The 27,657-nt window shown below is 39.8% G+C and overlaps 1 protein-coding gene across 2 annotated transcripts; it reads right to left on the minus strand.

Moving 5' to 3' along the window:
• Window positions 1-1,261: 1,261 nt before the first annotated feature.
• Window positions 1,262-27,101, minus strand: LOC120297104 (formin-like protein 3). Of its 2 annotated transcripts, XM_039319342.1 has the most exons (11): window positions 26,583-27,101; window positions 19,945-20,061; window positions 17,339-17,391; window positions 16,548-16,590; window positions 14,412-14,557; window positions 12,398-12,436; window positions 9,372-9,524; window positions 8,564-8,608; window positions 8,376-8,420; window positions 4,399-4,437; window positions 1,262-1,562 (listed from the first exon to the last, which is right to left on the minus strand). In XM_039319342.1, the coding sequence occupies exons 1-11, from the start codon at window positions 26,892-26,894 to the stop codon at window positions 1,526-1,528; spliced, it is 1,029 nt and encodes a 342-aa protein (XP_039175276.1). In that variant the 5' UTR covers window positions 26,895-27,101; the 3' UTR covers window positions 1,262-1,525. The 2 variants fall into 2 exon arrangements, with proteins under 2 accessions (XP_039175276.1, XP_039175277.1); XM_039319343.1 differs by lacking the exon at window positions 9,372-9,524.
• Window positions 27,102-27,657: the final 556 nt, after the last annotated feature.

A 27,657-nucleotide genomic window follows, 5' to 3' on the forward strand; every position in this document is an offset into this window, starting at 1 on the left:
TGAATGTTCTACACATTTGTCAAACATTCTTCTGGCACCCGGAAATCTACAGATTTTATCATTGGTAGCCACTAGGGCAGTGGTTCTCAACCTTTTTAATGCCGCGACCCCCAACCGGTCGTAAGTTGAGGATACTCAACTGGTGCAGCACCATTTGCAGAATGGGACTTTTGGCGGGCTCAGCAGGGCAGAGACAGCCTGGACAATTCCTATTGGCTTTTGAAAGCCAATAGAATTAGACTCTATTCAAGAGAGTCTATTCTATTGGCTTTCGAAAGCCAATAGAATAAGAGGGAGTAGCACAGCTAAGGAAAAGGGGGAAAAAATGACTTGGGAAACTATTTGGGTGAGAAATGTTAAATTTACACAAGCCCAGAATTTAAGGGAGAATTTTTATAAAATGTTTTATAGATGGCACCTTGATCCACAAAAAATGTCTCGCATGTATCCTGACTTACAGCCTAAATGTTGGAGATGCGGATGTTTGGATGCTACTTATTATCATAGTTGGTGGTCGTGTAAAAATATAAAAGCCTTTTGAATTAAGATATGGTGGAATATTCAAAGAATTTTTAGAAGGAGGGTAAAATTTACCCCACAATTGTTTTTGTTAGGTATCGTTATTGATTGTGATACTAAGGAGACTATATTGATGTTAAATTTAATTACAGCCGCAAGGTTGTTAATAGGGCAATATTGGAAGAAGGAATCTTTGCCTACTTTGCAAGAATGGTTTCTTAAAGTTTCTTATTTGGCGGAAATGGCAAAGATTTTGGCTTTTTTGAAGGATCAATCGCAAGAGAAGTATGTTGTGGTATGGAAAAAATGGATAGATTTTATACAATATAAGTTAGATATAAAAAATATTATCTAGTTTTTTAACAATTTATATTCAAAATGGAATATTTTGGGGGTTTTTTTGTTTGTTTTGTTCTTCTTTTTTCCCTTTTTTCATTCTTTTCCTTTTTAAACATTTATCTATTGTATTCATGTTTTTTTTATATATATATTATTGTTAATCATTTTATAATTTTTCTAATTAATGTATTTAGATTTTTAATTAATGTTAGATTTATTTATGGTTTATATTTTTTTTTAAGATTTTTTGATGAAATTCTAATTAAGCCTATATCCAGCTCTGGGAAGGTCGGGGGAGGGAATGGGAGGGTTGGGGAGGTTGGGGGGAAGATTGTTTTGTTTTTGTTTTTGTAAAATGTCAAAATTTAATAAAAATTATCTTTGAAAAAAAAGGGGGGAAAAATGGCAGACTGCGTTGTTTGGTGACCCCCGTGAAATGGTCGTTCGACCCCAAATGGGGTCCCGACCCACAGGTTGAGAACCACTGCACTAGGGCCATGAGTAATAGGAACCTTAGCCCAACACAATAGCATTTGCTCCAGATGGGAGAATGGCTATTCTGAAATGTTTTTAAACCTCAAGATAAGAATAACAATAAAAGGTGCATAACAATAATGTATTTAATAATATAACATTTAATAATAAACAGTACTCTAGATAAGTAAGATTAGTCTTCTTCATCTTCCTCTCCCTCTTCTGAACTTCTATAGATACAAAAGGAATAAAAGATGATGTTACAATGTGCTTTTAAAACTACACAGTCACTTTTACAAGAAAGAGAAAGGTTAGAAAGAGAAGCAAAAGGAAGACTTATAGAGACAAGACGTATAAAACAAAATAAAAACAAAAAAATAGATCAAGTTAAAAATGGGAGACGTAATTAAGCTCTTTTCTATAAATATTAATGGATTAAATATATCAAGAAAAAGAGTTTAGACATTTAACAATTTAAGGAAATTGGATGTAGATGTGATGTATCTTTAGGAAGTTTATATAAAATAGGATTATAGAAAATTACTAGAGAAAGTAAAATTTAGAAACATTATACACAATATTAGCATAAAACAAGAAAGGAGGAATTATTATATATGTCAAAGAAAAATAAAATTAAATAAATATACTTGAATGAAAAGGGGTGAATTTTAATGTTGGAAATAGTATTAGAGTAAAAACAGTATATGCACTAAATAATATGAGAATATTTGTATGATCACCGTGCTTAGATGGAATTCCGGTCGAGTCTTATAAAAAATATGAGTGTTACTCCAATGAATAATGTTGGATTCCTAGTAAGTAGTAGAATACGAAAGAAGGAAAATGTAAATAAGAAACAATGGGGCAATAAGGACAAATATTTCAAAGAAGAAAGAGGGGGGAAATGTAAAGAATAGAAGAGTACTGTTACAAACTGCTGTTAACAAAAAAGGATATATTACGTGTGTATGTGTGTAATGTTTGATGTGTTTTGTTTTGTTTTGTTGGTCTAAAATAATAATAAATAAATAAAAAACTACACAGTCTTCTAATCAGGCTGTTCAACCTTTGTCAAGCTATTATATTATAATAGATTGAGTATCCTTATTCTCAGCTGCTTCTAAAGTAATATCCATATATTGAAGTGCTGGATTTTTTTTCTGAGAAGAGTAAGAATTTCAGTATTTCAGAGCTGTTGAATTTCTGCCATGCGGAGTAGTTACCATGCAGAAGAGAGCAACTGTACATAGAAAAGATCAAAGGCCTGTCACAATTCTGCTTCTTGATAACTCCTGCTTGGCTTTTCCAACTCCCTAAGCAGTTAAAGGTAGGAAGATAATAGAAAATCACTACTCCTTTTTTCGATTTCATGTCAGAGCCAATGACTCTGCCAAAAAGAGCTTGAAAAGAATATTGAGGGGTTATGAAAAACTAGGCAGGATGGCAAGTGTTTGGAGTGCAAGGGGTGTTTCCAACCATATTTCCAACAGAAAATAGAATGGACATGTTGCTGTTAGCCCTCTGCTAAGAAACGAAGAGGGGCTCAGTAAGCACCCATAGAATCTTCTCAAAACAGCTACTTTTGGTCTGGCAGCATCACTTTCTATCTATGATAGGGATAGGGAAAGAGAGAAGTGAGGCCCTAAGGTGAGCAGCAAAACAAGCTTCCAGAGGCCTAGTGCTGGCCTTCCAACAAGATTGCAAGATACTAGCACTAGACCTCCCCATGGCCTTCCCCACCCTGAGGTAGCTTATGTGCATGTTTGCCCACACATTAAATTAGTGAATGCTTGGGCAAAAGGAGGGACTGATCTCATTCGATATATGAGATTCACTCCCACAAATTCTTGAGTTTTAAATGGAATGGGCAGGCTCCATTACATTCGTAACTTGTGGACTACCTGTATATATTTTAACATATGATCCCCTGAAATGAATATATTAAGAAAATCTGGAATGTCAGGTTTTCATGTGCAAATTCTTATACTCCCTTCCTGAATTGCAGTGTTGCTGGGCTAGATTTTTCAGAAAGGTCTTATATTTTTTCTGAGAAGATCTAGATCTGACAAATATAGGAGAACCACCTAAAATCATTGAAGCTTGAAGCTAATTTTTCATATCCACTAAATGTACCTTTGCTTGGTACATCCTGTATTCTAGCAAAGAAGCCACAGAAAGAAAATCTTCTAAGAAAAAAAAAACCTCCATTCCTCTTTATATTTTTATCCATTTTAATTATACAGTGCTCTAGCAGAGGGCTTTATTAATTTACCAAGCACTTCCATTTCTAAAAAGAGCCATTTGTCCATAGGCTTACTGTGAGTTTTCTGAATGTTCTTCAAAGAGTAAATATGGGATCCAATTTAAACACAAATGCAAAAGCAAAACTTGAAAAAGCCCCCAGTCTGTTAGATTCAGAGAGAAAGAAAAATGATAGGAAATTACATCCACGTGTATGCAACAGAAATATACAAAAAGAGGATCTGCTGCTTTTTGCAAAAGATGTTTGATACTCCAGAACTGGAAAAGATAAAAATTGCCTTTAAATAGTAGAACTGAAAATCTTTTGAAATAAAACTGTTGGAGTAAAGCATAAAAAGAATCACCTTCAACAGTTAGGTTGAAGTATGGTATAGTATAGTATGGAACTTTCTCCATCCACAACCCCTACATGAACTGGATTATAGTTCCCATCATTCTGGTCCTTAACTGAGGACATTAAGAGCTATGATCTAACTTCAAGAAAACAAAAATATTATCTTAGTTCCTTAATTTCTGTCACAAACTTTAAAGCCATCCATTTGATGTGGTCAAAAATGTTGTCTGCTCTTTCCTAAATTGCTAATCTTTTACTACAAAGGTGGCTTTTGCACTTTTCTAGTTTTTTCCCTTCCTTTTCCTATCTCCTACTAGAACTTCTTTCCACTCTTGCACAATGAAATAAGCAGCTTATGAAATATTTTACACATTTGGTATCCTATAAATGTGTATCAGCAGATGCATTCTGAACCACTTCAAAAATTCTTAAATAGAAATAATTCTGATTTGCACACTGCAGCTACTTACGTTTTCTTTGAAGTGCCTTCTTCTTCTGTTTCTGAAGTGCTGATAAAAAATTAAAAGCAGAATTTAAGCATTGCTCTGACAGCAGCTGAATATTTCTTCATTCCCTGGCAAGCTTGGCCAAGTCATTTATTTGTTTATTTATTTGATATAATTGCCATCTGTCTTGTTTCAAAGCGATCCTGGGATACTTACAGCATTGAAAGCATTAAAACCATTTAAGATAAATATTTCTAAGATGATAAAAATGGTTATAATCAAACACAAAGTTAATAAAGGAAAGATAACTAAAAGATAAAAGTCGGGAAGAGAAGGAGCAGGATGTACAGTGGGAGAGATATGGGGTTCTCCAGCATGATTGGATGGAGAACCCATGGATGGGTTGTCTTAATCTATCTGCTCCAATTAGACTAAGTCTGAAATTTAGTACCGCCCCCTCTGTGCCAACTGCACCCCAGTTTTAGACTTAGTCTCTTTGCTCTAAGACGCGTTTTTTCTTCGCTCCTGGAGCAGAAGACTGTGTATTTTCCCTTTTTCTTATTCTGTTAGCCTAGCTCTAACTACTCATTTTTCATTATTTAATTGATTTCATTAATTAATTTCATAATATAAAGAAGATTTCCAGCGAGTGGAATCATCCTCAGCTGACTGCCTGGCCGGGCTGACAGGCTGGGCATCCATAGACCCTTTTTTTCCTCTCCTCTTCTGAGAGCTTCCTTGAATTGCTGCTAACAGAGCCAAGCTCTAGTCTGACTTTTACAAGTGACTGCAGCTCTGGAAGCTCCGAAACTTCACCGAGGCCTGAAGGCCTTATCGGGCCTAGGCCAATCTCAGCGCCTCCCAGCTGACCATCCAAACACCCTCCGCTGCGTTAGGAGCCCAGGCGATTCTCTGGAACGAGGGCTCATCGCAGCTTAGGCCTCAGGCCTCACAGGCCTTCCTTCCAACGGCCGTTTTTGGCACGCAGAGCTGCGGCCGCCATTTTGAATCACCTCCCGGTGGCCATTTTGAGACTTACAGAGGCCCAGACTGCCTGCAGGAACATTCCAGAAGGCAGTTTCTGACAATTTGAGGCAGAGGCCTCTAAAATTGACGAACCTTTCACAGGCAGATCAGATTGGGGAGGGCAAGCTCGTTCCAGAAGGACGCACTGCCTACCAACCCCCCATTGCCCACCCCCCTCACCGGGCTGGATCATCTCTGCTGGGCTCCCTTAGTAAGTTACAACGCTGAGGGGGGCGTTTTTGCTGAGGTTGAGCCCAAAGCAGATTCATCATGGCAGAAAAGTCTACCAACGAGCCGGCCAAGAGGAAACATACTACTGAGGCAAGTGGAAAGAATAATTCCAAGTGAGCCAAGTCAAGCAGGGAAACCACTAATCCACAGAGGGCAGCCTCCCCAGGTCAGACAGGCACAACGGGAAGGTCCATTTTTGAACCCCTTTCCTCACATTGTGCCTCAGCCCCAGGGGCCTGGTCTCCCCCCAGGGGAATTTCCCAACCAGAACCAGCCACAAGAGCGGCTCCAGGGACAGGCTTGACTAGCCAGGATACCCTTAATTTGGGCCCTCAGGCCACATTCACCCCCACTGCAGCAGGCTTCGCCCTCCTGAGAACCAGACTCTAAACCGGACTACCTTCAGTCCATGATAGCCCAGGCTGTGGCTCAATTCATGGCTTCCAACGCCCAACAGCCACCCCCACAATCCATGTATCATTCCCAATCTCCAGATATCATGGATGAACCTTCATCAGATCTAGAATCAACAGGGGCTGAACCATCGGGCCTGATTATGTCAGAGGACGAAGGTATCACTTCATCTAACCCCACCCCTCCTGTCGGTCTCTTTGACCATTCACTTTTTAATTCCCTGCTAATCAAGGCCTGCACAACTGCAAACCTCCCTCAAGAGCAGGAGACCCCACCTACAACATCCAAGGGTCCCCACGCCATAGGGGAGGAGCCACAGCAGAGGTGGTCCTTCTCCTGGACTCTGCTAGCCCAAATTCCTTGGCTGGCGGGGCCTGCAGCTTGTCTCCTCTGCTGGCTTGGTGGGGTCGGCTAGCCACAATGGGGTGAGATTGTTCCTCAAGTAAACTGGATCTATGCCATGCAGGTCTTTAAGGGTAATAACTAACACTCTGAATTGCATCCGCAAGTAAACCAGCAACCAGTGCAGCTCACAGAGCAGTGATGTAACATGGGTCTCTCTAGAGGCCCCAAGAACTGCATGGGTTGCAGTAGCCCTTACATCAGTTGATGCTTGCATGTAAGCTTGCTTTTTCTATGGATTCTCCATGCACTGGATCTATCATTTCAGTCCTTTCATTTCAAATACTACTGCCTTTAGACTAGCTTTTCTTTGTCTCTCCAACAGCAGCCATTGAGGATTTTATGAACAGGACATCAGCAAAAAGATGCTCTTTAATCTCACGGTGTGGTCTCTTCTGTTGGGCTTGGAAGAAAGTCAACTTCACATTTAAGCCTTCTTATCCAAGCCCCAGTCAAGTTGGAACATACTTTGCAGGTAAATGAATTTGTGGCAGAAGAGGACAATCCTCTTTTGTGCACAGCATCAAAAGGCACTTCTCCCATTCTCCATTGTGCCAGCAAGCAAAGAAATTTTGTAGTGTCATTAACTCAATTCCCTTACAGCTAAAGAGAGTGAGAGTGAGAGGATTTTTGCATCAGCTAGGAACTCTTATTTGGGTTAGTGAAATAGGACTGTCTGAAAAAAAATGCAGATTTTTGCCTTATATTTTCAACCAGATTAGCAAGTGCTAGCACTAGGAGGCATCCTCTGCTTCTTAGTTCTGCTTCCCCCAATAAGAATTTAACTCAGAATGCTCTTAGAATCTGAAATAAGTTCAGCTACTAAAAATGAACCCTTTATTTTTTTGCATTTTACACTACTACAGTACAAGACAAATTAGGATATTAACATTCTGTAGGCAGTGTATTTTATATTTAGTTTGTATATGCAAAGAGTTTTGGGTGTGTAGTGAAAGATAGAATACAATACAGCTGGAAGGGACCTTGGTGGTCTTCTAGTCCAGCCCCGTGCTCAAGAAGCAGAACCTATATTATCTCAGACAAAAAAACCTCTTAAAAAACAACCTGTGATAGAGTACCCATGATTTCTGAAGGCAAGCTGTTTCATTGGTTAATTGTCCTCACTGTTAGGAAGTTTCTCCTTAAATCCAGGTTGCTTCTCTCTTTGATCAGTTTCCAGCCATTGTTTCTTGTCCTGCCCTCTGGTGCTTTGGAGAATAAATTGGCCCCCTCTTCTTTATGGCAGTCCCTCAAATACTGGAATACTGCTATTATGTCACCCCTATTACTTCCTTTTTTTAGCCAAACCGAAATCCTGCAGCCATTCTTCATATATTTTAATCTCTAGACCTTTGTTCATTTTAGTTGCTCTTCTCTGAATTTTTTCCAAAGTTTCAACATCTTTTTTGTAGTATGGTGACCAAAATTGATTGCAGTATTCCAGGTGTGATCTTACTAGGGTTTTATAATGTGGTACTAATACTTTGCGTAATCTTGATTCTATGCCTCTGTTTATATAACCCAGGATTGTGTTAGCTTTTTTGGCTGCAGCTGCATACTGCTGGCTCATATTCAAGTGATCATCCACTAGGACTCCAAGGCCCCTCTCACAGTTACTGTTTTTGAGCTAGGTCTTGCCTAATCTTAATTTTGGAAAGATATTGTGCAATGGTTCTGAGATAACATCTGCCAGCTCCTTCAGAACTCTGGGATGCAATCTGTTGGGTCCCAGTGATTTATATTCTTTGAGGTCAGATAGGTGTTCTCTAACCATTTTCTTGCTTATTTTAATTTTTATTTTTAGATCGTCTTTTACAGTAGTTTTTTTGGTATGTTGGGCTATAATTTCTTTTTGTTAATTTTAATAACAATGAAACTGCAGTAGTAATAGTTTATATTAGATGTTGTTTTAAAGAAATGCTACTCACTCTGTCTTCGGAGGAGTTTCGCTGATGGGAGTCTCTTTTTCAGATCTGACAAAGAACAGACAAACATTTTAGCAGAACAGAAGTTAAAAAGAACTCTGGTGCAGTTAAGATTGTCTTCTTCCAAGGAAATATCTTGGAAGAAAAAAGTTCTAAGTTAAAGAACAGCCTTGACAGACTGTAGTACTCACTCAGTGTTTGGAAAAATTTCACTCATGGGAGACTCTTTTTCAGACCTGACAAAGAACAGAAAGACATTTTAACAGAGCAGAAGTTAAAAAGAAGTCTGCTGCAGCTAAGCTTGTCTCCCTACCAGGATGGGAAGGATGATGGCTCATTTGTTTTCAAATTTCTTAAAATGGAAGGAAGTTTTAACCTAGTTTTTCTCAATCTCAGCATCTTTAAGATATTAATCTTAAGCATGGCTGGCTAGGAAATTCTGGGAGTTGAAACCCAGACATCTTAAAGGCCCCGTGACTGAGAAATCCTGCTAAAGACAAATTGTCCTCTGGAACATGGCTACCATGAGCTCCAATCTATTGCAGAATTTTTTTTCTCCTGGACAAATTAAACAAAATATTGCTCCATCCCAATTTGCTTGCCTTTAGATACTGCTAGCAATTTCTAGAGACCTCTCTTTGTCTAGCAACTATGAAGCACAACCATTTTATATAAATATGATTTATAAATTCAATAGCAATTGCACAAAAACTTACATACAATACTTTACAACTCTCTCTAAGCGGTTTATAGAGTCAATATATTCCCCCAACAATCTGAGTCCTCATTTTACCAACATCGGCAGGATGAAGGCTGAGTCAATCTTGAGACAGTCAGGCTCAAGTCAGGCAGTAAGCAGTGAGTTAGCCTGCAATACTGCATTCTAACGACTGCGCCACTGTGGGCTCTTTCATAAATTCAATGAATTACAATCTAAGGGTGGATCAACCTTCAATTAAATAAATAAGATCCCACATGTATAACTCTACAGCTACTCACAATTTCTTTGAGCTGGCCTTTTTAATAGGCTCCAGAGCTGGAGCTGGAGCTGGAGCCGGAGCCGGAGCTGGAGCTGGAGCTGGAGCTGGAGGTTCAGATGGAGCCTTGGCTGGAGGTTCAGCAGCTGCTGGTGCTGGTGGTGGCATTAGCTCCCTAGGAAGACAAAATAGAAACAGAGATTAATCCAAGTTTAAATGGGTTAATAAATATCAAAGTTGTGATCTTTTGTTTCCTTGTGTGAACCCAGCATTTCACATTTTCTCTAAAGGAAGCAACAATCGTATAGTTGCTAGTTCGCTTTGTTGCAAAACCCAGGTGTTGCCTGCATATTAGAGAATGCTTGTGTGTACCCAGGGCCTTATCTTCATTGCATCTCAAGTCCAACTTTCCCAAAATGCCTAAGCAGACTCTTGATTCTTTTTTTCAAGCTTTTAATTCTTATATACATTTACCGTAAATGCCGGCGTATAAGATGACTTCCGCGAACGCTGAAATCGGCGCCAAAGACGGGGGTTGTCTTATACGCCGAGTCGTCTTATACGCCGGAAATACTGGTAGTTTCCGGCGTATAAGACAACGTTCTAGGAATGCGGCCCGGCTATAAAGACGGAGGTCATCTTATACGCCAGGGCGCCTTGTACGCCGGCATTTACGGTATTTCTTTTATGTATTCTCATTGCTTCAGCTTGTTAATTCATAGCTGAAAGTAGGAATTAAAGGATAACTGGGTTAAACTGTTGGACCAGGTGTGGGGAGACCCAAGTTCAAATCTCCACAAATGTCATGGAGTCCTCTGATTTGGAGCCAGTCACTTCCTGGGATAAACTTATCTCACAGGATTGTTGCTGTTGGGATAAAATGAGGGGGATTCTCCTATATGCTACCTTGAGTTCACAGAAAAAATTGGTAAAACACATGTCTAACAAATAAAAAGAAAAACAAATATTTCTCTAGCATTGGTACCAGAAGCTGATTAGTTGAAAAATAGTCATGTCTCTTCTATATTTCGAGAGACTGTTAACAATTCTAAAGGAGAAGATGCAATAAAATAAACTAATTTTGGCCCATATGAAATCTGTATTTGTCACTGAACAAAATAGGGTCTTTTTTGTTTTGTTTTGTTTTATTGAAAAGTTTTATACAAGTTTTAAACAATATCCCCCCCTAAAATAACCCCCTCCCTTCCTCCCTCCCCCCCTCACTTCCCAGAGCTGGTTACAGGGTTACAAATAAACAAGCAAATTCTAAATAAACTTATCCAACTATACAAATAATAAAATCAATAATATACTTTAACTCAAATACAAAACAGGAAAGAAAAAAATTAACAATATAAGCATTTCCAAATTAAAAACTGTAAATAATTCATAATCTGCATAATGCATTTTAAACCCATATCATAACCCATATTTACTCTACATATAATTTATCCATCTCCACCTCGCTGAGGTGTATATTTTTTTAAACAACCATTCGTCCATAATAAACACAAAATTTCCCCTCCAATATAACCTAACCAACAAACTTACGTTCGATAAAATTGGCTCTTTCCCAAAAAAAAGAGAAAGTGAAAATAATTCTTTAAAATTAAAGTCCAAATAAATCTAAAAAGTAAAGATTCCCCGATCAGCTTTGTCCGCTTTTTTTTAAAATAACTCACCAGTTCTCTTTAATCGCAGAGGTGGGAGCGGTGTCTTGCTTTGTCCCGAACGACAAGGAACAAAGACAGCTGAGAAGCGGAGATTCCCTGAACTCCGTGGGAGCACTCTTTTTGCCCCCCCCCCAAAACTTTTTGGGGGGTTTCAGAGGCTCTACCACTATTCAGGGTAAAACTCCCCTCCTTCCTTTAGCCCAGGAAGGAGGTTTTAAACCGTGGAACAGCTGATATCTGCTGTCCTCGGTGGTTTTAACGCTATCTCAGAAGGACGGCTAAAAAATAGCCGCCATTCACATCGCGACACCACCGGAAGTCGGATTTCATTATTAACAAACTAAAAACCATGGCCTTTTTTGTCTAGCTTAAATCTTTTCTTCATTTGTTAATATGTAAACCATTCTTCATTTGTTAATATGTAAATTTTTCCCTAGACTTGAGGATGGGGTCTCCAGAATTGAAAGATACCATTTTACCATACATCCACTAGTCCGGCTTCACCACCATTTTTTTTCTAAAAAAAAAGTTTCTTGGGGGACACCCATAGGGGCAATTTTGTAAAAAACCTTGTTTTATATTTATTCCAAATTCTTAATATGGCGCGTCTAATAAAATGATTATTAAAATCAACATTAAGGTTTGAATGACATGAGTATTAATGGTATGATAAAGTCAAATATAAAGGATTTCTATTGCAGTTCCTTTAGGACTGATGCTGAACCTGAAAGCTTCTACTCGTTAAAGGCACATCTGTTCACACATCATATTGATGTTCACTCCTGGAACTGGTTGGACTTGTCCCTGCAGTTTTCTTGGAAAGATTTCAGAAGTGGTTTGCCATTCCCTCCTTCCCAGAGAGTGACTGATCCAAGGTCACCCAATTGGCATAAGGTGAGACTAGAACTCACCATCTCCTGGTTTCTCTCCTGGTGCCTAAAACACGGCATCAAACTGGATCTCTATCAATTGTAGCTGTTTCTAAAATGTTAATTTAATTTTATCCTCACTTTTGGATTGCTAAAATATGAGGAAAATATAGTTACATTTGAAAAATAAAGCACTGTATTGCAGGTCATAAGCCCCTATATACATAGTATAAAATACCTAATATATTCAAAATTTAAAACATTCAATGAAGTACCATAACTGTTCTTACAATACCTTTAACTCTGCTCAGTTAATTCAATTATGTTGGAAACAACTCTTCTAATAATTTTATTTCAACAAAAATGCAGAAGAATTGCTGTGGTGCTTGAAATTTTAAACAGGTAAACAATATTAGTAAAGTAATCTCCCTTTAATTCTTTGTCAGTAAATATAAATTTAACACACAAATATTAGTAACTGTTTTGTAGCACATGTAGTTACTTACAGTTTTTCCACAGGAATAAGCTCAGGGATTTCTGGAGGTCTGATAAGTAAAGAAGAGCAGAAATTACAGAGTTTGTTGTAGAACAATAAGGTGTAATTTTTTTTTTTGCAACTTGTATGGTTAGTTTTAATGTACAGTTTTTGTATAAGAAGGTTGTAAACAAACTTATTTTCAAAACAATATTACATACATTTCCTCTGCCTATGTTCAGAGAAAACAGCCACAGCCAGAAAAGCAAATTAGTATCCCCAGCAAACTATAGAAACAACCGAATTTTGCAGTCTGCAAAGGCAACATCTACAGTTTCACACATTATTAATTCTTGCAGTATTGTTGTGGTTTTTTTCGATGGAAGAAAAAGTTCTATAGAATGCCACACTTTTACCTCTATTCAGTTTATTTGCAAAGAAAAGCAACTAAGATGATTAAAGGCCTGGAGAGTAAAACATATGAAGAACTATTGCAGAATTTGAGAATGGAAGAAGAGAAAAGAAGGACTAGGGGGGACATGATAGCAGTATTCCAGTATTTGAGAGGCTGCCATAAGAGGAGGAGGTCAATTTATTTTCCAAAGCACCAGAAGGCAAGACAAAGAAATAATGGATGGAAACTAATCAAGGAGAGAAGTAACCTGGAATTAAGGAGAAACTTCCTAACAGTAAGGACAATTAACCAGTGGAACAGCTTGCCTTCAGACGTTGTGGGTTTGTAAGAAGAGACTGGTCAGCCACTTGTCTGAAATGATATAGGGTCTCCTGCTTGAGCAAGGGACTGGACTAGAAGACTTCCAATATCCCTTCCAGCTCTATTCTGTTCTGTTCTGTTCTGTTCCACTCCGTTCCGTTCCGTTCCGCTCCATTCCATTCCACTCCACTCCACTCCGCCCCGCCCCGCCCCGCCCCGCCCTGCCCTGCCCTGCCCTACCCTACCATATTATATTATATTATATTCTTCTCAACATTTGCCTGGCTGCTCATAATTCTGGGTGGCTCATAACAATGAAACCAATAACTATAAGACCCTAAAATGAGAACAAAAATCCGTCTTCTCAGTCATCCCATTGGGATGTACCACTATCAGCTTCAAACATTCTTTCTTCCATCCCTGCACCCAGGTAAAAACTCAGGTATTGACAGCCTTCCAAAAGGCTAAAAGACTGAGGGCTTGCTGAATCATTTGGGGAAGAGTATTCCATAAGGTAGGCACAGCCACAGGAAACGGCACACTTCCAAGCTCCCACTAGAGGGCAGGACTTCAGGGAAGGGACCTGGAACATACCTACCCCATCTGATCTGGTAGGATGGGCAGATACTGTCAGGGAGAAGTGATCCCACAAATATCCTGGTCCCTGCCATGTAGGGATTTAAAAGTGACAACCAGCACCTTGAATTACACCCAGAAGGAAACGGGGACAGCACACCTCCTACCACAGAAGTGTAACACGGGCAAACACAGGAACACCCAATACTGCACGTGCCACTGTTTTTGGACCAGTGCCTTCAAGGGCACTTGAAATGATCTTCAAGGACAGCCCCATGTAAAGTGCATTGCAGTAATATAAATTTGAACAAATCCAAATTTGTCCCAAGAATTTTGTAATGAAAAAAATAAAGATGTCCTCTAACTTACAAAATGGGACTATTCCCTCTATAATTTTACTTTGGCCATGTCATGCAGGGGAATTCACTGGAGAAAGCAAAGGTATTTGGAAGAGTTAGTGGTAAAAGGAAGTCAGGTCATCAAAGAACATGTGGCTGGACACCATCAAATCTGACATTAGCCAGAGCAGACAAAAACTCAAAGAAGTTATTGCAAGATCAGAAGATATGGAGAGGATTGGCCCATAGAATCACCAAGAGTTGGACATGACTGAATGCATCATCATCATCATCATCATATTTTTTTTCAGTTTCTTTCTTGAAATATGCGCCAAAGGGAAAAAGAAAAGGAAAGGGAAAGGAGAGGGGAGGGGAGGGGAGGGGAAGGGAAGGGAAGGGAAGAGAAGAGACAATACCTTGCACTAGCCCAATTGTATATGTTTTCCTCTTCTGAGGACTCTTCATCATGTAATTTATCAATCATGTCTTTTTTCCTTATGTCCTCCAGAGGTTGATACATATCTTTAAACCAAAGAGGCTTTTCAAATGACGATGCTGACGTCTGAGCATGAGGAAAGGATGTTTAAAATGATCATAAAGCTTCAAAGATTTTAATTTACATGTTGCATTATCATTTTATTTGTATCTCAAATTCCAATTCGTGGAATGGAGGTTCTTCCTGAAGGAATATGTGACTAGCAAATTAGAGCAAACTTAATTGTGAACTCCTAATTAGGTCACCAGTTTTAGCTCCCTCTTTATCTATGATAGGGAATCCTGGAACATATTTTGTACTTCTGCCAATTAGTGTTAGTAGCCAGTAACCTTAGTAGTTAGTAGCTATAATTAAAAAAAGTTCTCCAGTCCTAGTATTCCTAAATTTTGCAAGTGGTGTTGGGCTTAATATATGTCATTTAATTTGGGTTTAGTTATGATCTATGAGCTGAATGCATGCTTTAATGTTGTTTGGGAATGAGGCTTTTATCAATTCATCTGGTTGATACAAATATACTTGAAGTATACAAAACCTCTACAAGCCATGTTTGTTAATATTGGTATATTTAATAAGTCACAACTGGTTGTAGCAAAACTTTTCTTCTGAAAAGATCCCATAGGAATAATAGACAAAATACATAAAACTGTACAACATGGTTTGTTTACTTGACTCAATACACTTCACACATTAAGTTATAAACAAGCCATATTTTCCCTTCAATTTTTTGTGAATCCAGCCATTGTGATTTATTCCAGAAATAATTTTCTGGTCATTCACAGTTTGGCACAATGTGGGAACTACAGTATGTCATAAAAATGTCTACCAAAAAGGTTCAAAATACTGCTTTTTTTCTAAATACTATAGCATATATTTGGACATTTCAAGTTGTCAGTCATCTAGAAATCACAGGTATAGGACAGGCTGGGATCAAGACCATTGGTTATTACAACTGTCTTTTTCTCCCTCTACACAGAGAAGCCAGAGTGGTTCTGAATTACTTCTATGTGGGTAGAAAACCAGGGTGCCTCCTGTTCCTGAAGACAACAGATTGGCTTACAGGATCCAGAAGAAATGGAGACAAGTGAGGGAAACTGGCAAATTCAGGAGGAATGACTGGGAAACTGCCATCTTTATCCACACTAGTGTCAACATGGAGTGATGGCTTAGATGACTTTAAAATTCAATGGGTGACTTTAAAACAGGAACAGTTACATTTAGAGAGTACAACAGATGGCTCTAGACATCAATTGCCAAGTAAAAGCCAACCTATGTTAAACACTGCAACCCAATCCTAAAGTATACGTACTCAGAACTAAGCCTCATTGAGTTTAATACACTCCCCAAATGACAGGATTATTTATTTATTTATTTAAACAAATTTATGTAACTGTCTGATTCACACATAAGTATTCCAGGCAGCTTGCAAAATCTGCAAAAAATCCACCATCCGGTCACACTATTATTATTTTATTATTATTATGGATCATCGCACAGTCAGCCAGATGTTCAGACTGGATTTGGCATTTTGTCTACCTATCGAGTCCTTACCCAGGACCTGGGATAGGCAGATGTGGATGTTTGATGGTATTACAGATATCGTCGCAGGATGGAAGCAGTTCATAGTAAGGCCGCCTTTTGCAATTGACTAATAGTGAATTTGTCAATGCCAATGGTGTTCAAGTGGTGCTCCAGTTGTTTTGGGATTGCACCCAAGGAGTCTATTACTATTGGTACTACCCTTGCTAGCTTTTGCCACAGTCTTTCTCTTTCTATTTGTAGGTCTTTGTATTTTTTTATCTTCTCCAGTTATTATTATTATTATTGTTGTTGTTGTTGTTGTTAATTGCGAAGTCGTGTCCAACCCATCGCGACCCCATGGACAACGTTCCTCCAGGTCTTCCTGTCCTCTACCATCTTCATTATTATTATTATTATTATTAAATTATTATTAAATTCAGGCTTGCCTAAGCCACATCTATCATACTTGTGGGGCCATGTTGTTCAGATCCAATAACTAAGTAGCAGATCACCAATGGTCACTTATGCATTTACACACCTGTTTTTCAAGTGTACCCCTCTCCATTCTATCCAGAAGTGTCCTTAAACAAACAATTAAAAAGAAAAATGGTGAGATCCTAGCCTGAATAAAACCCTTTTGACAATATTCAAACAAAACGTGGCATATATTTCTGTATTGGAAGATTACACAAACTCTTATCATTTATATGAAAGATGTATACCCTGTTTCCCTAAAATAAGCCTCAGTTAAGATCATCAGCCAGACAGACGCATTTAGTACCATATTTTCTCCAAAATAAGATCTAAGTGGAAAATGAGCCCTAATGCTTCTTTTGGAGCAAAAATTAATATAGGACCCGATCTTATTTTGGGGGAAACATGGTATATATTTCTCTTTCTCAAAATGGACTCAAAAGGCCTTTTCAGTCACAAGACACTTCTGTGCACGTAGAAGCAGTGTGCAGGTAATAGAAAGCTTAATTGCCTCTTATGCTGAAACACACACTGGCAATTGTCTCCCAATTTTTAAGAGTGCATGTTGCAGGTAACCATGTATTTCTTTGGGGATTTTTGGCTTTGTTAGCATGCACGCTTACCTTGGCAATCTCAAGTTTAGCATTAGTTCAGCACTAAAAATAGTTTAAAGGTGCCAAGAGGAGAGGGGGACATATGGGACCAGTTGGGGAATGTAGCAGGAAGCCAATGCTATACATACAAATTCAGCCAGCAAAAACACAGATTATTCAGCCATATTCTCAGTGTTTTCATAAAGAGGATTTTTCAGAGTAGAGAGTTGCAAATAACTAAGTATCTCCAGGCAAAAGTTACCATTTATCCAGAGGAGTCCCTTCCATTCCTTTGGCAGTTTGATGGGAATGGCTCTGTTTAATCCAAAAAGAGAGATGTGGTTATGAGGGATAAATGTAAAAAATTTTCACAGTGAGGAAAAAGAATCAATGACTGGCACAGAGAGCAATGTTTTTTTCTTTGTTTCTTAATGAGAAACTCTTCCTTTTCTCCATCTTCTAGAGATGGTTTTGATAAAGCTTATAAAAAGGTCTTATGGACCTTTTTGATAAAGCTTATAAAAAGGTCTTATGGACCAAATCAAGCCTACCAGCCAGATGTTCCCTATCAGAACTGGAGGTGGAAAGAATCCCACTCAATACACCCATTTGGTTATCTCTATTTGACCCCCCTCACCAATAATTTTTCAAAAATCAATGCCACCCTTTTTTGTGATGTTGCTATATCACTGCCACATCTGCTGTGGATCTTTGAGGCTGAATATATAATATTAAATCCTGGCTGCAGTAATGTGGTTTCCCTGAGTCAGTGTTTAAGGAAATGTTAGCTCTGGGGGACGTCCAGTTAGGCATCGCGGTGTGACTGGCACAGGAAGATGGGGTTCCATCTTCCACATTCAATTTCACCCTGCTGGGGACCCTAAAAGAGTCAAAAGTCACCCTGGAGAGGCGATGAAGAAGAAGAGGACCTTCGTCAATTGTGGAGGGACAGCCCTTCTGCTGGATCTGAGGAAGTCCTCCAAACCGGTAGGGGAAAGATTGGCTATATTTTTATGGCCAGTCAGAAGCTCCTGACAACTGAAGATAAGCACTAACTAGCAATTTTTGAGCAATGTGGATGGAACTGGGTGAGATTTTATCCTCTTTTTATGACCTTAATACTACTTTCCTGGAAAAAAGAATGCCCAAAGCAAGAATCCTCCCTGATGAGAGAGGGAAGAGAAGTTTTTGCCCCGCTCCATCAGGAAAAGAAAAGTGGCAAATTAATTGCTTTGGAGAAAAAATAGAGAAAACTACAATTTCAGTTTGGAATTAATACAGATATAAAGCTTTGAAATTTGGGGACTAAATACCTTTGAGACTTTTTTTTAGAAAAGATATTTAAAAGTCTGCAAAATAGGCTTGGATTTGGAAACCTGGAAAGTGGTGTCAATGACATCTAGTGCCAAATCATGGCATTACAATTTATTATGCTTAAAGGAAACTTGGCTTGAAGACCAGACTTAGATAAGACTCTGTTGTTCCTGAAAACTTTCACTTTTGCAGACTGCAGCTGGGAAAAGGAAAAAAAAAACCTCTTGGGCTGCTTATCTGTGTTGGACTATAAAGACTACATACAAAAATAAAATGGGTGTTTCATACTTAGCCTCAAATGATAAAAAAACATCTTTAACGCTTGTCTCCGAAGCCCCCAGCTTGATATACCAACAAGAAAATGTTAATGAATCTCAGAAAGAAATTCTTTCTATTTGAAATCAATCCAACAGACAATTATTTCATTTCATGATGAGACTAAAAATAATGAAAATGAGATAAAAGAACAATTTTCTAAACTAAACTTACAAATCCAACAATGACTATAAAGAAGGAATTAGTAACTCAGAAAACAGAAGGAAAATTAGAAGAAACAAGATCTAAAGATGGAGGACCTGAAGGAAGGAATTAATAGACAGATACAGACAAATGAAAAATTAGAAGATGCGGTGATAAAACCGGTAATGGAAAAGATATCTTACTTGTCAAGATCTCAACACACATTTGAGGATAAGGAAGAAGAGCTGATCGAATAGATGATAAAGCTGTTAGGAGAAATGCTGAATACTGACAAACAAGAAAGGAAAAGAAAAACTGAAGGAAAAGGATGGAGGCTGTTTAATGAATATAAATGGGTTGAGCATTCTTCCAAAAATATTTCAATCAAATTTTCTTCCTCGTTCCAAACAATATATACAATCTATATATAATTAGAAGGATAGAATTTGTAACTAGAATATTATATTTTGTTATGAGATGGGAAATATGAAAATTCTAAAAGGGTTGAATAAGGGAAGATTTTGGTTACCCAAATATAATTTATTATGAGAAAATTATAAGCAATATATTTTGAACGTAGATGGGAACTTTTTTTAAAAAAAAGTGGGGAAAAACAGGATATTGATTGACCAAATGGATTTTAAGTGCAAATGCAATTGAGATATGTTCTGGCTAGAAAAGATATTATAAACTGACACTATGTATAATACCAGAAAAATGTGATGAAGATGTCTATACTTAATTGTATATGTATTAACAGTAACAAGAATTGTACTTACCCAATGTGGAAAAATGCATATCACCAGAAGAAGAGAGGATAAAGGAAGCACTGGATGGTGTAGTATTAGAACTAGACTGAGAAAGTTAGTATGTACCACTGAATTACCAGTGGACCCAGGCAACACATTGTTTATTAAGTAGTCATGATTGTAAAATTAGAAAATTAATAAAATATGTATATAAAAAGGAAATGTTAACTCTTCACTAAAGCAATATATTGAGAGTTGTAGAAGTTTATTTTTTCATTATTCGTCTTTGAGAGATAATGGATTAATAAATTAATATAAGTATCTCTAGTAAAATACTTTAGCTTACCTTAATTAAAAGAATTATTAGAATAATAATAATCATTATAAATGTTGTCACCGAAAAAGCCAACAGCAAGTAAATAATGTAGACCTTGCCATATTGTGGAATTCCCTGCTTTGCTGTCTGTAAGGTTAAACAAAGAGAAGCAAAAGCCTTTATGTACTGCAACTTTTTCTTCATCCTGACTAATGATATAGTACTATAATGATATAGTACTCATCAGTATATATCAGACTGTTCTGTAACAGCTTAGTTCTCAGATAATGCTAAGCTAGAATTTGCTTAATTTGAATGTTTTAGCCCATATCATCACACCTATAAAAATTTAGCAACAACCAATCTGTAAACCCATATCTTGAAGTTAGTTTATTAATCCATAATGTTTTTATCAGGTTTTAAAATCTTGAACTTAGAGCCCTGGCTTATTACTGGTTTGTACTTTGCTATACCAGAGACCCAATTCATGGTAAACTCAAGGCAAGACAAAAGCAAGTTTCAGAATTTTTGTTCCCCTCCACACAGTTTTGTAACTTTCCCTAGCAACTTTTTCCCATCAGTTTTGTCTGCTGAATACCAGACAGATAGAAGAGTCTGAAGTCTGTCTGCCAAATCATCTATTATCCCCACAAAACCTGACAAAATACCCATTGGATTATATCAGAAAAAAACCCTATAGGCATGTCTTATAAATGCAAGTTTATAATAAACCCACTTTGGAATTATTAAAGTACAGTGAATACGCAAGTCATATATTTTATATAAAAAAGTTTATAAAACATTAAAAAAAGTCTTCATAAATCACTGACCAAATGTAGTCCTATAAATATAGATGGGAAAAGTATTATTGCTGGTAGGACATGGCAGAAACCATACATGTCAGGGTAAAAAATATTTTTAAAAAGTACTCAACAATTAGGTTAAATAAGCAGTGATTATTTCTTTATGTGCAACACTGTGTATGCATATTACAAAAAATTCAATTAAACTAAATCTTATTTGGTATTTTTTAAATATAGATATCTACTTTTACGTATTGGGGTTCGTGGCATTGAAGCGACACACAAGTTGTTAACCAAGTTCTTTCTTTATTCATTCGCAAAATCAGGGAGAGTGCCTTGTCTGCCAGCTCACTTGCCAGGCTAGGCAGACCAGGACTTCTACTTAATGGTGCCTGGCCTGCCGGCCTGTCTGGTGGGCTCGATAGACCAGGACTTTGATTCCTTTGGATTCCAGGTGACCCACTCTGAATCCCAGCCAGGTTTCCTCGGAGGGGTGGAAATCCCCAAGCCCAATGGTGGAGTGGAATTCTCCCAGTCCCCAATGGACTGCTCTTGGGAATATTGTCCCTCGAGCCCACGACCAGCATCGGAAGTGGCCTGCATTGCAGCAGTGCCCCAGTAGTTCCAGTCCCCCGTGTATGCGGCTGAGGTGCCAGAGTCAGGAGCCGCCTCTATGGCAAACCCCCTCTCAGGAGAATTCCTGTTTGGAGCACTTGCAGAACCCTGGGATGGCCCCCAATCTGTAGAGTTCTGTTCGGAGCAATAGCTGAACCTTGAGGATGCCCTTGCTCATCCACTGGGACAGGAACAGCAACCTGCGAAAATCCACTGGCACTGTAAGTCTGTTTCCCAGGATTTTGACCTGAAGTGTGAGTTTGCTCATGGTCCCCCTCCACCCCAAGAGCAGAACCAGGAGCAGAGATGTGGTTGGACAGCCGCCAATGCCATTGGTCAATGTGGTGCCGAAGGATGCGGCCATCTCCCAAAGTCACTTTGTATGATAGCGACCCCGAGACCTTGCAGACAACAGCAGTGACCCAAAGATGACCCGGGCTATAGTTTCTTGCCCAGATCAGATCGTCCACCTGAAGTCTCCTAGGTGCCTGTGGCTATGACACCTGTGAAGCCATCTGATCTGGATGCAGTCTGTCCAACTTTGTGATAAGGCAGCAACCCCAGCGAAGTTCCGCTGGGTTCTTCCCTGTGGCAGTGCATGGTGTGGTGCAGTGTGCAAGAAGGAAATCAGCTAACCTGTGATGCCAGCTACCATACGTGAGTCTTTTGAGTGCATCCTTCATTGTGCATACCATCCTTTCTGCTTGCCCATTGGTGGAAGGGTGGAAAGGTGCTGACATTGCATGCCTGATCAAGTTGGCCTGTAAGAAAGCCTGGAACTCAAGAGACATGAATTGAGGCCCATTGCCAGATAGGAGGACATCAGGAAGTCCATGAGTAGCGAAAATTCCTCTCAACACCTGGATGGTCCTAGCAGTATTAAGGACTGGAGACAGGGACAACCTCTAGCCACTTAGAGAGGCTATCAGTCAGGATAAGGAAGAATTACCCCTGACAGGGCCCAGCATAATCTAAATGTACCCGTGACCAAGAGGTTTGTGTCTCCTCCCACCTGTGTACCGGGGCCTAAGGCATTTCAGGCCATGACTGTTGGCACACCTGACACCCGTGCACCCAGGCCACCAAAAATGGTTGCGTGCAAGTGCTTTCATGCGCAAAATGCCCGGATGTCCCTCATGCAGAGAGGACAAGACTCTAGACCTCAGTGAGGCTGGGATAACTACTACCCCACAACAGGCACCCCTTAAATGTAGACAGGTCGTGTCTTCTTTGCCAGAAGCTTTGAAACGCAGCATCAGGACATGTGTCAGGCCATCCTGACAACACCCATGTCAGCATGCGTGTAAGCATGTGATCAGTGGCAGTTTCTGCAGCCACGTCCCTAGCATTGAAGGGAGATTCAGGCAGCTCCTGAATGGAGAGAATATTAACAGCAGGGGCAGGATCTGCATTGATTTGTGTGAGAGGTAGCCTATTGAGGCCATCTGCATGGCCCATTTCTTTCCCAGGTTTGTGAATAAGCATGTAATCATATGCTGACAGGAAAATGGACCACCTCAGCATAAGTGGGGAAATGATGTGTGGGGTTTGTTTGTTAGTAGTAAACAAACCCAGCAGTGGCTTATGGTCTATATAAACTGTGAAATGGTGGCCATATAAGAAATCATGAAATTTCTTTATACCAGCCACTATGGCCAAGGCCTCTTTGTCAATCTGAGCGTAATTACACTCTGCAGATGACAAAGTCCATCAGCCTTCAGGAGACTAAGTACTGCTCCTACTCCATAAGGGGATGCATCATATGTGATGCACACAGGCAGTTGCTCATTAAAATGCGCTAATACGGCATTTGATGAGAGCAAGACCTTGACCTCATTAAAGCTCTTGTCATGGACTTTAGTCCACTGCATGGAGCTTGCTTATCTAAGAGCCAGTGTAATGGCTCAGCCACTGCAGCCTTATGGGGAAGAAATGCGTGATAGAAATTGAGGAGTCCCAAGAAAGCCTGAAGCTCACTTTTAGACTTGGGACTTGGAACCTCCTGAATGGCCTTTAGTTTGGATTCTGCAGGGTGGATGCCTTGGGCATCTATTCTAAATCCTAAAAATTCTGTGGAAGTGACTACAAACTTGCATTTGTCTTTTTTCAATTTGAGGCCCGCTTGGCGGAACCTCAATAATACAGCCCTTAACCTCTCTGCCAAATTCTGTGATGACTCCCCTGCAATGAGGACATCATCAAAGTAGGGGCAAACCCCAGGCATTCCTCTGAGCGTGTGTTCCACGACGCTCTGAAATCTACCAGGAGCAACATTCACCCCAAATTGTAACCTCTTTACCTTGAAAGCGCCTCTATAGGTCACTATTGTTTGGGCCTCCACAGTTGCTTCGTCAACAGGTAACTGTTGATAGGCCTGTGCTAAATCAAGCTTTGCAAACAGCTTTCCCCCTTTGACTCACTACCAGTACAGGATATGCGTGTTGTTGCAAAGCTGTATTCAGGGTGCATTTGTAGTTTGCGCAAATTCGGACTTCCCCGTTAGCCTTTAAAGGCATCACAACGGGGGTTTCCCATGGACGTGAGTCCACCAGTGCCGAGATGCCTGCTGGAGCAGCTTGTCCAGCTCTGCATCAATTTTTCCCTTTAAGGAGAATGGCACCCTCCTGGGCTTGATTCTAATGGGTGTGATGGCTGGGTTTAATCGCAAGGAAAGAGGAGGCCCCTTGTAGAACCCAAGCTCTGAGTTAAACACATCTGCAAACTCATTGCAGACTTCTGCAAGGCCTGTAGACTATTTATGCCATTTACTTGGATTCCTAAGGCCTCAAATCACTCAAGTCCAATTAGACTTGTACACTCACTCCCAACAACCACCACATCTAATAGACCCTGGAAAGTCTTATGCTGCACTTTGAGTGTAGCTTCTCCAAGTACTTTGACCCTTGAATTTTGAAAATCCATGAGGATTAAGTTAGATGGCCTGAGTTTGACTCTAAGACCACTACTGCTGCAAATCCTTTTAACGGTATTGTGTGAAATGATCGATGGAGCGGACTCAGTGTCCAGCTCCATCGACAAGGGAACCCCTTGTAGCTTCACATCAACGCGAAGCTTCTTCTTAAAGGATTGTGTGTCCCTGTCCGCAAAATGTTTCTGCACGATGTGCAGAAACCCACCCTATGTTGGCTGGGGACCCTGGAAACTTTCTGAAGGAATTCTTCCCGAGGTTGCACCTGCTGGTGATCCAAACAGACAATGGCAATGTGGCCTTGCTTACCACATGCCCAACAAATGGCGGAGCGGAACCGGCAGTCTGAGTACTTGTGGCACCCTCCGCATCTGAGACACTGAAGGGCTGCCCGGGTCTTGACTGGCTTCTCTTGTGGCCTTTGTACTTCAGGCTGGTGAACTCTTCAGGATCCACGTCCTGCACTTCTTGAGCGACCTCTTGATGGATGGACGCAACTGCTGTAGTGCTTTTGGCGAGTCGCAAGGCCTTCACAGTGCCACCTGCTGCTTCTTCAGCTGCAACTTCGCGTAAGGCATCTTGGAATGTGACTTCAGCTTTAGCAAAGATTTTTTGTTGCAGCTCTCTACTTCTAAGGCCGCTGACAAAACAGTCTCGTAAGTGTTCTTCCAGGTCCTTGAACTCACAAGGCCTGGCAGCTTGTCTCAAGGCAGCAATGAATTCCGCAGCAGACTCACCAGGCTTCTGGTCCCTCTGCTCAAAACCATGCCTCCACACAATTACAGATAGCTTTAGATGAAAATGGTCCTTCAGCATATTCTTCAAGTCTGTGTACGTGACAGACTCAAGCGGCACAGGAGCTACTATATTTTCGGTCACATCAAAAGTATCCTGCCTGCAGACGCACAGCAGGGTTACTGCCTTCAAGCCGTCTTCTTGAACCTGGGTAACTCGCAGGTAGTTTTCCACCCGGGCCATGTAAGAGTTCCAGTGCTTCGGATGAGACACGTCGAATTCAGACAACCAGCCGATCTTCGACATTTCTAGCTTCTCTTAGCCTCACTGCAACTCCGGCTGGGAAGAGGCCCATTTGCCAAGCCCACCTCCAGCATTTGTGTACTGGCAGATGAGTGCAGATCTGGGCACCGACTTCCCAGCTTCCAGCTCTTTTGTAGAGGCTAGGTTCTTCGAGTTGTCTTCTTCTTTGCAGCAATCCCACCTTCATTGCCACTTTTACGTATTGGGGTTTGCAGCATTGAAGCGACACACAAGTTGTTAACCAAGTTCTTTCTTTATTTGTTTCACTGTACCACTCTGCAAATAACAGGCATGCAGGCCTTTTATAGTCTCCCAAAACATCCTATCACAAACCCCCCTTTTCGCGCCTTGCGCATACGTGCAAGGCCAGCACCAACCAGTCTGGTCCCGGGCTGCTTTTAGGTTGCCTGGGACCATTTGCAACATTTCTGGGCCTGCTAAATTGCCTCAGCAGGCCCAGGACACAACATCTACTGTATATTATTGTCCAAGTTTCATTTTCACCTACTGTTTAGGAAACCTTTGCCAAATGTGGTACTAAAAAAATTCTTTAGATATTTATTACAATATCCATTTTGTCCCTTTAAAATAGTGTGTCAAATTTCAAAAGCATTAATTAAGTTGATAAATCAGTCAGAGACAATTATTCTTCATCATTGTCATCATAGTCATCATCGTCATCGTCATTTTCATCATCTTGTGCAGGAAACATTTAACTCTACCATTGTTCTGTAAATCCATTTTCTTTAAACACCAGTTATCAATTTTACACAAGAAATATTTCAGACTCTTGCAGTTCTTCCAATCCATAAAAAACCTCCCTTCTCCGGGGGGGGGGGGGGAGTATATTTGGGTCCACTTACCTTTTAAAAGCAACAACAGTTCTACCAATCTAGTTTTTTAAAAACCATATATTTATATCTGAAATCTCTGATTTAATTCTGATGAATCTCGTTCTGTTTTTCTTTGTTTACCTTTATGCTATATGCCACTCTCCCCAGATGCTGATGAGCATTTGTAAGAACTTTACATATATACACATGTCACTTTTGCTTGAGTACAGACATGGGAATTATAAGATAAATGGTGTTTGCACATTACTATAGGCAATCTAAAAGGGCTTTTACTCTAAAAGAGTAACTGCTCTTACAGAAATGAATGTGCAAATAATTTACACCAATTTGGTCTCCTGGAAAAAAGAGAGAGATACATGTAGGTAATCAAATCTTGGTAAAGCTCCTAAGAGTGTGTTTCTTATGACTACTTATCTAGGTCACTTTTACCTCATCAGAAGGCTTCTTGATAACTTTCTCTGTGTTTTGTTCACAGTTTGGAGTATTTTCCGTTTTTGCCTGCTCGGTGATTATAATACGTTTTACATGGCTGGGCCTTGCTGATCTGTTGGTGGACTTCAGAACAAAGACCACCTTACCAGCCCAGTCCTTATCACTATCCTCCACTACAATAGAAGAAGTCAAAGGAGGGAGCTCTGTTGGAAGATGTAAAATGGAGCGCTTTTGTAAGGAATGACCTGGTGCTCGATGAAGCCTGTTAAGGGAAGAAACCTGCTGAGGCTTCCCTATTTCTTCACCCATAGTATGTGAAGTAGGTTTTACTTGCTCTCCGGAAAGTTTTCCAGTGGTTTTTGCAAACCCTCGCCTTTTTCTTAGGAGTTTAACAAATTCTGTTAGATTTTTTCCAAGCCAATGGTCTCTCTGTAATGTTTCCTGATTGCTCTTTAATCGTTCCAGAGGGCTTTTACTTGAAGTAGGTTTGATTTGTTCTCTTGCATTTTTCCCAGTGGTTTTGCAAATCCTCGTCTTTTTGTTAGGAGCCTAAGAAATACGTCTTCTCCTGTTGGATGTTTTCCAAGCCATTGACCTTTCTGTACTGCTTTATAGTGGCTCTTTAACCTTTCCAGATGGTTTTTAGTTTTCAAGCTGATTTCACCAGAGGGTTTTGAAATTTCTTTAGCCAATTCCTCTTGGATTGCCAACTCGTGAGTTTTCTCTTCATATTCTGCATTTTTTGCTTTGGGAGCCACCTGTAGCCACCTCTTTTCCTTTAGAGGCACTAGTCCCCCTGCCCACTTCCTCCATTTTTCAGCCACTGTAACTGAAGCAAGTTTCCCTTGCTCTCCCTCAGGATTTCCAGTGGTTGTTGCAAATCCTCGCCTTTTTGTTAATAACCTAAAAAATAGGACTTCTTCCCTCGGATTTTTTCCAAGCCAATGGTCTCTCTGTAATGTTTCCTGATTGCTCTTTAATCGTTCCAGAGGGCTTTTACTTGAAGTAGGTTTGATTTGTTCTCTTGCATTTTTCCCAGTGGTTTTTGCAAATCCTCGTCTTTTTGTTAGGA

The sequence above is a fragment of the Crotalus tigris genome, unplaced genomic scaffold, assembly GCF_016545835.1.
Source record: "Crotalus tigris isolate CLP2741 ecotype Arizona unplaced genomic scaffold, ASM1654583v1 scf7180000023578.44610, whole genome shotgun sequence".
Lineage (NCBI taxonomy): Eukaryota > Metazoa > Chordata > Lepidosauria > Squamata > Viperidae > Crotalus > Crotalus tigris.

Bases quoted from the DNA above. Each gene is read 5' to 3' on its own strand.
- LOC120297104 (XM_039319342.1), bottom strand. From the start codon at position 26,894: ATGGGTGAAGAAATAGGGAAGCCTCAGCAGGTTTCTTCCCTTAACAGG. The intron at 8,609-9,371 runs GTGAGTAGCTGT...GTTCTTTGTCAG, and splicing joins AAGGCCAGCTCAAAGAAATT to GTCTGAAAAAGAGTCTCCCA. The intron at 4,438-8,375 runs GTGAGTAGCATT...ATTTTTTATCAG, and splicing joins GAAACTCCTCCGAAGACAGA to CACTTCAGAAACAGAAGAAG.